The sequence below is a fragment of the Ursus maritimus genome, unplaced genomic scaffold (genome assembly GCF_017311325.1).
Source record: "Ursus maritimus isolate PB19 unplaced genomic scaffold, ASM1731132v1 scaffold_5, whole genome shotgun sequence".
NCBI classification, from domain to species: Eukaryota; Metazoa; Chordata; class Mammalia; order Carnivora; family Ursidae; genus Ursus; species Ursus maritimus.
In genome coordinates, this window is record NW_024426663.1 from 60,878,397 (window position 1) to 60,891,401 (window position 13,005).

Here is a 13,005-nt window from a genome sequence, read left to right on the forward strand (position 1 = left end):
CAGATCAATGAAAGCAGGAGCTGGTTCTTTGAAAAGAAACAAAATTGATGAGCCCTTAGCCAGATTCATCAAGAGAAAAAGAGGAATGACCCAAATAAATAAATAAAACCAGAAATGAAAGAGAAGTAATGACTCCAGAAATATAAAAGATTATGAGAATAATATGAAAAATTATGCCCAAAAAGTGGACATCCTAGAAGTAATAGGTGAATTCCTAGTAACATACAATCTTCCAAACTGAATCAGGAAGAAATAGAAAATCTTAACAGACGAATTACTAATAACAAAATTGAATCAGTACCTTAAAAAATACCAAAAAATTAAAGTCTAGGACCAGATGGATTCACAGGTGGCTACTACCCAGCACTTAAAAGAGTTAATACTTATTCTTCCCAAACTTTTACAAAAAATAGGAGAGGAAGGAAGTCTTCCAAATTCATTCCACAAGGCCAATATTACCATGATACCAAACCAGACAAATACGCACACAGGAAGGAAGGAAGGAAGGAAGGAAGGAAGGAAGGAAGGAAGGAAGGAAGGAAGAAGGTAGGGAGGGAGGAAGGAAGGAAAGAAGGGAGGGAGGGTGGAAGGAGAAAAAGAAGGAAAGAAAGAAAGAAAGAAAGAAAGAAAGAAAGAAAGAAAGAAAGAAAGAAAGAAAGAAAGAAAGAAAGAAAGAAAGAAAAAGAAAAATGAAATTTAGTTACAGGTCAAAATCCTGGATGAACAGAGTTGCAAAAATCCTCAGTAAAATACTAGCAAACTACATTCAACAACACATTAAAAGGATCATTCACTGCTACCAAATGGGATTTATTCTGGGGGTGCAAGAATGGTCCATTATTTGCAAATCAATCAGCATGATACACCACATCAACAAAATGAAGGATAAAAATCATATGATTATCTCAGTACATGCAAGGAAAGCATTTAACAAAATTTAAAATTCCTTCATGTTAAGAAACTTTCTATAAAGCAGGTTTAGAGGGAATATACCTCAACATAATAAAGGCCATCTATGAAAAAAAAAACCCACAGTTGATATCATACTCAATGGTGAAAAACTGAGAGCTTTTCCTCTAGATCAGGAACAAGATAAGGATGTCCTTTCTTTCTACTTTTCTGTTACTACAGCATAGTGCTAGACATCCTAGCCACAGCAATCAAGCAAGGAAAAGAACTAAGATGCATCCATATCAGTGAGGAAGAAATTAAACTGTCATTATTTGCAGATGACATGATACTGTACATAGAAGACCAAAAAACTATTAGAAGTAATAAATAAGCTCAATAAAGTTTAAGGATATGAAACTAATACCCAGAAATCAGCATATCTATACACTGATAATGAAGTAGCTGAAAGAGAAATTAAGAAAACAACTCCATTTATAATTGCACAAAAAAGAATAAAATGCCTAGGAATAAACTTAACCAAGGAGGTGTAAGACATGTACTCTGAAAATTATGAAACACTGATGAAAGAAATTGAAGACTGTTAACACTGATGAAAGAAATTAAAGAGGACACAAACAAATGGGAAGATATCCATGCTCACGAATTGGAAGAATTAATATTTTTTAAATGTCCGTACTTCCAAAGACAATCTAAAAATTTAATGCAATCCTTATTACACTATCAATAGCATTTTTCACAGAACTAGAACAAATAATCCTAAAATGTGTGTGGAACCACAAAAGACCCCAATAGCCAAAACAATATTGAGAAAGAACAAAGCTGGAGGTGTTGTACTTCCAGATTTCAAGATATGCTGCAAAGCTATAATCAAAACAGTACGGTTCTGGCACAAAAAACAGACACGTAGATCAATGGAACAGAATAGAGAGCGCAGAAATAAACCCATGCTTACATGGGCAATTAATCTGTAACAGAGGAGGCAAGAATACACACTGGGGAAAAGACTGCCTCTTCAATAAATGATGCTGGGAAAACTGGACAGCTACATGCAAAAGAATGAAACTGGACAACTTTCTTGCATCATACACAAAATAAACTCAAAATGGATTAAAGACCTAAATGTGAGAGCTGAAACCATAAAAATCCTAGGAGAGAATACAGGCAGTACTTTCTTTTACATCAGCCGTCGCAACATTTTTCTAGATATGTCTCCTGAGGCATGGAAAACAGAAGCAAAAATAAATTATTGGGACTACATTATAAAGCTTTTGGACAGTGAAGGGAACCATCAATAAAACAAAAAGGCAGCCTAATGAATGGGAGAAGCTATTTGCAAATGATATATCCAATAAGGGGTTAATATCCAAAATATATAAAGAACTTCTCCAACTCAGCACCAAAAAAACTGAACAATCTGATTTAAAAAATGGGCAGAGTACCTGAATAGACATGTTTCCAAAGAAGACATACGGATAGCCAACAAACAAATGAAAAGATGCTCCACATCACTAGTCATCAGGGAAATGCAAATCAAAACCACATACCTGTCAGAATGGATAAAATAAAAAGACAAGAAAAAACAATTGTTGGTGAGGATGTGGAAAAAAAGGGACACTCGTATATGAATCAAAACCACAATGAGATACCACCTCATACCAGTCAGAATGACTAAAATTAATAACTCGGGAAACAACAGATGTTGGTGAGGATGCGGAGAAAGGGGAATCCTCTTACACTATTGGTGGGAATGCAAAATGGTGTAGCCATCTGGAAAACTTATGGAGGTTCCTCAAAAAGTCAAAAGTGGAGCTACCTTATGACCCAGCAATTGCACTACTAGGTTTTACAAACAGTGATTCAAAGGGGCACATGCATCCCAATGTTTATAGCAGCGGTATCCACAAAGCTAAACTATGGAAAGAACCCAGATGTCTATTGACAAATGAATGGATAAGGAAATGTGGTATATATACACAATGGAATATTACTCAGCCATCAAAAAGAATGAACTCTTGCTATTTACAATGACGTGGATGAAACTAGAGGGTATTATGCTAAACAAAATAAGTCAGTCTGAGAAAGATAAAAACCATATGATGTCACTTTTATGTGGAATTTAAGAAGCAAAACTGATGAACATAGGGGAAGGGAAGGAAAAAGAAAATAAGAGGAAAACAGAGGGGGAGGCAAATCATATGAGAATTTTAACTAAAGGAAAGAAACTGAGGGTTGCGGGAACATAGGTGGGTGGGAAGATAAGGTAATTGGGTGATGGGCATTAAGGAGGGCACTTGAAGTAATGAGCACTGGGTGTTGTATGCAACTGATGAATCACTAAATTCTATCTCTGAAACTAAGAATACAGTATATATTAATCAAATTGAATTTAAATACAAAATTTTTTTGAAAGATTTTATCAGAGAGCATGGGAGCACAAGCAGGGGGGAAGGGCAGAGGGAGAAGCAGGCTCTCCACTGAGCAGGGAGCCCAACATGGGACTCGGTCCCAGGGCCTTGGGATCATGACTAAAGCTGAAGTCAGGTGCTTAACCAACTGAGCCATCCAGATGCCCCTGGTGGGCACAAAATTACAAGTTTAAAAAAAAAACACAAAATTTTTTTTAAGAAGGAACTCTTACCCATGTTTGGTGGGAATGTAAATTGGTACAGTCACTGTAGAAAGCAGTGTGGATGTTCCTCAGAAAATCAAAAATAGAAATACCATATGATCCAGTAATTCCATCAGTGGGTATTTACCCAAAGAAAACGAAAACACTAATTGGAAAGGATACATGCTCCCCTATGTATTGTAGCATTATTCGCAAGAGCCAAGATATGGAAGCAATCTAAGTGTACATCGATGGATGAACGAATAAGGAAGATATGGTATGTACACACACACACACACACACACACACACACACACACACAGGAATATTATGCAGCCATAAAAAAGGTTGAGATCTTGCCTTTTGCAACAACATGAATGGACCTAGCAGGTATTATGCTAAGCGAAATAAGTGAGACTGAGAAAGACAAATACCATATGATTTCACATGTGTGGAATCTAAAAAACAAAGCAAATTAAAAAACAAAAAACGGGCACCGGGCTGGCTCAGTTGGAAGAGCATGTGACTCTTGATCTCAGAGTTGGTGAGTTCGAGCACCATGTTGGGTGTAGAGATTACTTATATAAATAAAACTTAAAAGAATTTTAAAAACAAACAAAAAAAACAGAATCAGATCTGCAAATAGAGAGAAAAAACTAATGGTTCCCAGGGGGAAAGGGATTGGGGGCATAGGCAATATGGGTGAAGAGGAGTAGGAAACACAGGCTTTCGTTGTGGAATGAATAAGGCAAGGGAATAAAAGTCACAGCATAGGGAATATAGTCATTGGTATTGTAATAGCATCCTGTGGTGACAAATGGTAGCTACACTTGTGGTGAGCATAATATAATGTATAGAGAAGTTAAATCACTATGTTGTACACATAAATCTAGTGTAATGTGTATTACCTATACTCAAAAAAATTTTTTTAAAGAATATTAGCCTTTTATCTGTGGTATATATCATGACCATTTCTCCCAGGTTGTCAGTTGTCTTTTTGTGTATGTTATTTTTTGTCATGCAGAACATGTTTATTTATATTGGATTACTTCTCTTCCCAGGCCAGAGCTAATGTTGCAGCTCACCACTATCATTAAGATCCTATAGTCATTGTATCTTTCTACCACCAAATGTGTTGGCTTGTTTCCCCGTAGTTGTAGAATGGTTGCTAAGCCTGTAGGTATCACAGCAGTGTTCCAGGGAAAAGAATGAGAAAAGGCAGTACTAGCCATATACATCTCTTTATCAGAAGAGCAAAAGCTTTCTAAGAAATTCTCCAGAAGACTTCTATTTAGATCTATTGGCCAGGACTGAGTCATATACCTATTGACTACTTGGGCGGCTTCTTTAATAAAGTTTATTTTAAAAAACACACCAAGTATTTCACTCTCCTAGTCTCTGTATTGATATAAAGCAAGGGAAAATGGAAAAAAATGGAGAGGGGGAATGGGAATGGATGTTGTCAGCTCACCTATCAGAGCCTGCCAAAAAGCAGGGATAAGTAATACCAAAGAATTAAGCATTGATTATGGGGTCCCTTAAGGGAGAGTTGATAGCAGTCTGGATGACAGTATTTCTAACAGTTCAAAAAAACCTTGTCTTCTGTGTTATGTTTAGTTTGGCAACTCCTTTGCTGATATAAACTGCCCAAAGAAGCAGCCTATCTCTTTAGTAAGTGTTTCAGTTAGGCTCTTTGCCCACTGCAGGTGACAAAAAAGAGAAAAAGAAAAAGAAATCCTACCTCAAACTTTATTAGGTTAAAAAAGGAAGTTATTACCACATGTACCTGAAAAATCCAGTAGTAAATGATATGCAAATACAACTTGGTCCAGGATTTCAAACGACATCATTAGGAACTAGTTCCTTTCCATCTGCCAGCTCACAGTCCCTCTGTGCCAGTTAAACTCTCAGCTAAGCTCCTTTCATATAGCAACTCTTTTTAGGTCCAGGGTTATATACTTACAGCTTCAAATCCAGTGAACAAAGTGCTTCTCTTTCCCAATGATTTGAATAAAAGCCCTGGTGTTACATATTGGCTTAAATTATTTCATATGCCTATCCTTGAACAGTCACTTTGGGCAGGGAGATGCAGGACTCCCGTTATATTGAGTCACAGGCCATGTCTAGATCATCAGAAGGAAAAGCAAGAGAGTATTATCAGCAAAAGCAGTGAGTAGTTCACTGTAGCCTTTTGTATTTTGGGAACCTCCATTTCAGGGAAATGCTTCTCAGTGATTACTAGGCACCATTCACTTCACTTTTACTTAACTGTAAAATTCTAATTAAACGTAAGCAGAATTCTGCAGGTGAGTAGAATCACAAGTTCTTCAGAAGACTATTCCCACAGTTCTTTATGTTCCTAAGTAATATCATAGTGGACCTGGACAGCAAAATGTTGACTGGTAGGTATTTTCTTGGCGAATCAGTGTACTAATGTGCATATCTATATACTTGGTACTGGATTAAAAACCATGAGATCTGAGTTTAAGTTCCAGGTATGCAACTGTTAGTTTTATAACTTGACCAGTAATTCTTTTCGTATATGCAGCACAGGAATAGTAAATTGTTATATTTGCCTCACAGGACTGTTGTAAGAATCAAGTAGGATAAAATATTGGAGAGGACTTTTTCAGTAATTATAAGTATCCAAATATAGGCTGATAGATTCCTGCATCTCATAAAATTTCCCAACAAATTTGTTTATTTCGGTATTTTGAAAATGCTTCTACCTAATTTAAGTGGCAGACATAAAAACAATATAAAACAATAAAATTACAAAAATAAACTGTACTATCACCATATATTTTAGAGAGAATATTTCTTTTTACCTAATTTTGGCCTGTGGTCTCTGTTTGAATTATATTTCTAATAGGTTGGTTTTTTTCCTTTCCTAGGTATGTCTTCAGAAGACTACCAGAAATGCCATAGAGAAATGTAAGAACTAACATTTTAAAGTTGTGCTTTTGAACCCTGTGTTCTAATATTTATGGAGCTAGAATGATTGTTAGCCCACAAATCCAGGTATTCATTTATTCGTGGTTGGTTGAGGAATCATTATGTGCCAAAAGTATGCTAATCGCTAGAGATATATTGTAATGAATGAAATTGATTAAACATAAAATTTTTTTCTTCATCAAGTCCACATTCTAGTTGGAAGAGGTGGACAATAAAGTGAGTAAATTTATACTGTTTTATGTGGTAATGAATGCTATAGAGAAAAAGTAAGGTGGGGGTGAGAGAGTATTGGAATGGAGGTTCACTGTTTTAAGTAGTATCATCAGAGAAGTTGAAACTGGAATTTGAGCAGAGACCTAAAGAAGGAGACAGAGCAAGATGTGTGCCTCACAGGAGAGAAGGGTATTCCAGGTGGAGGGAATAGTTGGAACAAGGCACCGAAGCAAGAAGGCCTGGGTTCCAGGAGTGGAGTGTGGGAGGAGGAGAAGGGAGAGGAAGTGAAAGAAGAAGCAGAGGCCATATCACATAAGACATTGTAGGTGAATATGAGTGGATTGGAAAGCCTTTGAAAGGTTTAGAAGGGTGACATGATATAACTTAGCTTTTAAAAGAATCACCCTGGCTACTGTGTTGAGAATAGATTATGAAAAGACAAGGAATTAGGGAGATTATAGTTAGGAGACTATTGTCGTAATCTAAGCAAGAGTTATTACTAAGAGTAATAAGAGTAAAGGTAAAGGTAGAGAGGTCAGATTTTGCATATATTTTGAAAGCTGAACTAACAGGAGGGACTGTTATTCATTGATGGACTGAATGGTAGAATATTAAAGTAATCAAGACTGACTCCATGGTTTTGGCTTGACCAACTAGAAGGATGGTGTTGCCATTTATTAAAATGGGAGAGACTGAGGAAAAACATTGCTGGGCAAAAATCAAGAATTTGGTTTAGGGCATATAGACTGAGGGGTAAGTCATATGTGAGAGAGACAGTATCTAAATTGAAGGAGGTGGTAATAGTCTGGATCATGAATGGCCTTAAGGACCGGGATTTCTATTTTCTCTTGAATGTGATGGGATTCTCTGAAAGATTTTCAGTAGGATTGTAAAATATAACAAAAATATTAAACATTTTAATATTCAAAGTTTGAAGGAATTTGCAAAAAATTCATACAAGTTTAAAAACAAAGTCAGGAGACATCATAAAATGAAAAGACAATCCATAGATTGGGATAAAATAATTGCAAGTTATATATCTGATAAGGGACTTGTATCTGGAATATATAAAGAATTCTTAACAACTCACGATAAAAGGAAAAAATAACTCAATTTAAAAATGAGCAAAGGAGGGGCGCCTGGGTGGCACAGCGGTTAAGCGTCTGCCTTCGGCTCAGGGCGTGATCCCGGCATTATGGGATCGAGCCCCACATCAGGCTCCTCCGCTATGAACCTGCTTCTTCCTCTCCCACTCCCCCTGCTTGTGTTCCCTCTCTCGCTGGCTGTCTCTATCTCTGTCGAATAAATAAACAAAATCTTTAAAAAAAAAAAAATGAGCAAAGGATCCAAACAAGCATTTCTCGATAGAAGATATATAAATGGCCGATAAGCACATGAAAAGATGCTCGGTATCATTATCCATTAGGGAAATGCAAGTCAACTTGAATGAGAATCCCTTCATAACCAGTAGGATGGCTATAATTAAAAATACTGATAACAACTATTATGTTGAATATAGAAAAATTGGAACTCTCTTACATTGCTGGTGGAAATTTAAAATGGTAAAGATGCTTTGGAAAATAGTTTGGAAGTCCCTCAAAATGTTACATGTGATCCAGCAATCCTCTCCTAGTTGTGCATACCTGAGAAAAATGGAAACACCTGTTCACACAAAAATTTGTGCACGAATGTTCACAGAAACTTTATTCATAATAGCCAAAAAAGTAGGAACAGTCCACATGTCTATCTGCTAATGAATGGACAAATAAAATATGGTATATCCATATGGAATATTATTCAATAATAAAAAATGAAATTCTGATATATGCTACAACATGGATGAACCCTGGACATAATCTAAGTGAAAGAAGCCAGTCATATAAGATCACATATTTTATGGTTACATTCATATGAGGTATCCAGAATAGACAAATCTGTATAGACAGAAAGCAGATTAGTGATTGCTTAAGACTAGGGGGTTTGGGAAGAAATAGGGACTGACTGATTCATGGGTACAGGGTTTCTTTTTGGGGTGATGAAAATGTTCTAAAATTAATTGTGATGACAGTTGCACAACTCTCTGAATATATTAAAGACCGTTGAATATACACTCTAACTGGGTGAATTATGTGATATGTGAATTACACCAATAAAACTGTAAAAAAAAATTAAAACTAAGGAAACCAAGGAAATATAATTTTTAATAGAAAATACAGGTAGGAAAGATAATAGCCCCAAAATAAATAAGCTGTAAGAGTTGAGTCAGATGATTTAATCAAACCATATTTTGGCTCTCAGGTTTTGAGATACAGGGAAAAGTCTATAGCTATTCGATAGATTTTATGTCTGTCAAATAATCATGTACAACTCTTACTGTCTTATAAGTTGATTTTTTAATCAAAATTAAATAGTAGATGATACAATGTTATCTTCCTTGGTGGGGATTTATGGTTTAGGTATTCTCTGCTGATGAGTTTGAGGGGATGAGGATTGCTATACTTTTGAGTGTAGATCTTTGTAGAACTTTTACGTTACCTGACCAAAATTCTTGCTTATTCCACCCCTTCACAGACAGATGCATGATAATATTTCTGTCTTAGAATAATCACTTTTGCAACAACAACAAAAAAAGATGGATTAGAAAGAGTGATTACTATGGACTATGAGAAACAAACTGAGGACTTCAGAGGGGAGGGGGGTGGGGGAATGGGATAGACCGGTGATGGGTAGTAAGGAGGGCACGTATTGCATGGTGCACTGGGTGTTATACACAACTAATGAATCATCGAGCCTTACATCGGAAACCGGGGATGTACTGTATGGTGACTAACATAATATAATAAAAAATCATTAAAACATTGAAAAAAAAAAAAAAGAAAGAGTGATTAGATTGAAGGAATGTCTATTGTAGCATTTCAAGTGAGGTGTAATTAGGACCTGAACTTTATTGGCAAGGACAGCAAAAAGGGAAAATTTCAGAACAATTCAGAAGGGATAATCAATAATTTTTAATGTTTGGTTGGTTAAGGGAGGAAAGTGGAGACCAACTTGGATAAATGATGACTAACTTGTTGGAAGAAGGAACACAAATAGAAAAGCAAGAGTGAGTTGGGGTGACAGATAATTTTAGTTTGGAAAACACTGAAATACCTAAAACACTTTGAAGTGGATATCAGGCAAGTAGTTGTATATTCCAGCCTAGTTAGCGAGGGAAAGATTCTGGGCTGAAGGGATAGATGTCACTCTAGGAAGTTGTGTAGAGTGAGAAAATAGCATTATTGTGAAAGGCTCCTTGCAAATATGCTTGTATCTAAGTGGTAAAAAATTTCTGAAGAAAAGGGAATCTTTTACAGGCATACTTCGTTTTTTTGTACTTCATTTTGTTGTGCTTAATTGATTTTGTGTTTTTTACAAATTGAAGGTGAGCAACAGTAAAAATTCTGAAGATAAATTATTAATGTCACCAGAGAGAAATGATGATTTATGATTTTTAAACCCCTTTCACAATTTGCAATGGAATATATTCTTAGGAAGGAAAGAGAGATGTGTGGATAGTAATGATACCATTTTTGAACACCTGTTAACTATTAGATCTTTTTAGTATTTATTTATTTATTTTTATTATGTTCAGATAGCCACTGTATAGTACATCATTACAACTATTATATATTTTGGCATTCTCTTTAATTAAGTATGCATTCATGAAGTTAAAATCCTATAACTTTAACATAGTACCTAATAAAGAAAGGTGGTTTTGTTTATATTGCTGAAAGATACGTGTGTACCCAGTTCAATGAGCGTTGCCTATATATTGCATGGAGTAAATGTAATACAGTGCTTGATTATGTGTATCTGATCTTATTTTCTGTCCCACTTAAATGTTGCCCTATCTTTATTTTTTAAAATTTTTTATTATATGATGATCACCGTACAGCACATCCTTAGTTTTTGATGTAGTGTTCCATGATTCATTGTTTGTGTATAACACCCAGTGCACCATGCAATACGTGCCCTCCTTAATACCCATCATCAGCCTAGCCCAATCCCCCACCCCCTCCCCTCTGAAACCCTCAGTTTGTTTTCCAGAGTCCATAGTCTCTCGTGGTTCATTCACCCTTCTCTTTACCCCCCCCCCTTCATTCTTCCCTTCCTTCTCCTACCGATCTCCCTGCTATCTTTAAAAAATAAAATGTACCACTTGGATATGCAGAGAAAATACAGCTTTCTTCCTTTCTTTCTTTCTTTCTTTCTTTCTTTCTTTCTTTCTTTCTTTCTTTCTTTCTTTCTTTCTTTTAAAGTATGTATGTATGTATTTATTTTTAAAGATTTATTTACTTAAGAGAGAGAGAGCTCAAGCAAGGGGAGGAGTAGAGGGAGAGGGAGACAAGGGGACTTCCCTCTAAACAGGGAGCCTGACGTGGGGCTCAATCCCAGGACCCTGAGATCATGACCAAAATCAAGAGTAGGAAGCTTAACGGACTGAGCCATCCAGGCGCCCTTAAAGGTTTTATTTAAATTCCAGTTAGTGAACATGGAGTATAATATTAGTATCACGGCAAGGGGAGGAGTAGAGGGAGAGGGAGACAAGGGGACTTCCCTCTAAACAGGGAGCCTGACGTGGGGCTCAATCCCAGGACCCTGAGATCATGACCAAAATCAAGAGTAGGAAGCTTAACGGACTGAGCCATCCAGGCGCCCTTAAAGGTTTTATTTAAATTCCAGTTAGTGAACATGGAGTATAATATTAGTTTCACGTGGAATTTATTTATTTATTTATTTATTTATTTATTTATTTATTTATTTACGTTATATTAGTTTTATTTATTTATTTTTTAGTTTTTAATTTAAATTTTTATTTTTTTGATCTGAAGTTCGATGATTCATTAGTTGCGTATAACACCCAGTGCACCATGCAATACGTGCCCTCCTTACTACCCATCACCAGCCTATCCCATTCCCCACCCCCTCTGAAGCCCTCAGTTTGTTTCTCAGAGTCCATAGTCTCTCATGCTTCATTCCCCCTTCTGATTACCCCCCCTTTCTTTATCCCTTTCTTCTCCTACCAATCTTCCTAGTTCTTATGTTCCATAGATGAGAGAAACCATATGATAATTGTCTTTCTCTGCTTGACTTATTTTGCTTAGCATTATCTCCTCCAGTCCGTCATGTTGCAGCAAATGTTGAGAAATCGTTCTTTTTGATGGCTGAGTAATATTCCATTGTATATATGGACCACATCTTCTTAATCCAGTCATCTGTTGAAGGGCATCTCGGCTCCTTCCATGATTTAGCTATTGTGGACAATGCTGTTATGAACATTGGGGTGCATATGGCCCTTCTCTTCACTACGTCTGTATCTTTGGGGTAAATACCCAGTAGTGCAATGGCTGGGTCATAGGGTAGCTAAATTTTTAACTTTTTAAGGGACCTCCACACTGTTTTCCAGAGTGGCTGTACCAACTTGCATTCCCACCAGCAATGTAGGAGGGATCCCCTTTCTCCACATCCTTTCCAACAATTGTTGTTTCTTGCCTTGTCAATTTTTGCCATTCTGACTGGCCTAAGGTGGTATCTTAGTGTGGTTTTGATTTGATTTTCCCTGATGGCTAATGATTTTGAACATTTTTCATGTGTCTGTTAGCCATTTGTATGTCTTCTTTGGAAAAGTGTCTGTTCATATCTTCTGCCCATTTTTTGATTTGTTTATTTGTTTCTCATGTATTGAGTTTGAGAAGTTCTTTGTAGATCTTGGATACCAGTCTTTTATCTGTAGTATCATTTGCAAATATCTTCTCCCATTCCGTGGGCTGCCTCTTAGTTTTTTTGACTGTTTCCTTGAAGCTTTTTATCTTGATGAAGTCCCACAAGTTCATTTTTTCTTTTGTTTCTCTTGCCTTTGGAGATGTGTCATGAGAAAGGTTGCTGTGGCCGATGTCTTATTTTTAAAATTAACTGACTTCAGCTTCTCATAGGCTCTCCTCCCCTTTCTCTCCTATTTAGCTGGGAAATGATGAGTTAAACTTATTAATGCCATCCATTTACTTCCAGTTAAAAGTCTCTTTTGGGTGAATGCTGAAACTTACAGATTTTTCTCCCCATTCCATATTCCTAAGGATGGCATAAAAGTAGATTATCACACTTCTTGGTTTGCTTGGGACAGTCTTAGTATGTGTCTATTGTTTTGACATAAATTTTAGTAGAACTCCCTTTTACTCTCAGGAAGGTGCCAGTTTGGATAAATGGTCACCCTAAATATAGGTGTATAGACATAGGAGCAAGCAGAGCTGGGGGAGGGGTAAAGCTGGGGCTTTGAGGTT

The 13,005-nt window shown here is 36.5% G+C and overlaps 1 protein-coding gene across 1 annotated transcript in view; it reads left to right on the forward strand.

Annotated features, from left to right (window-relative positions):
- Positions 1–13,005, forward strand: part of MEIKIN (meiotic kinetochore factor) — a 93,018-nt gene that overhangs the window by 21,416 nt on the left and 58,597 nt on the right. Inside the window, exon 7 of the mRNA XM_040622706.1 lies at positions 6,415–6,454. Within this exon, the coding sequence (XP_040478640.1) occupies positions 6,415–6,454 (40 nt within the window). The remainder of the gene's footprint in view (positions 1–6,414; positions 6,455–13,005) is intronic.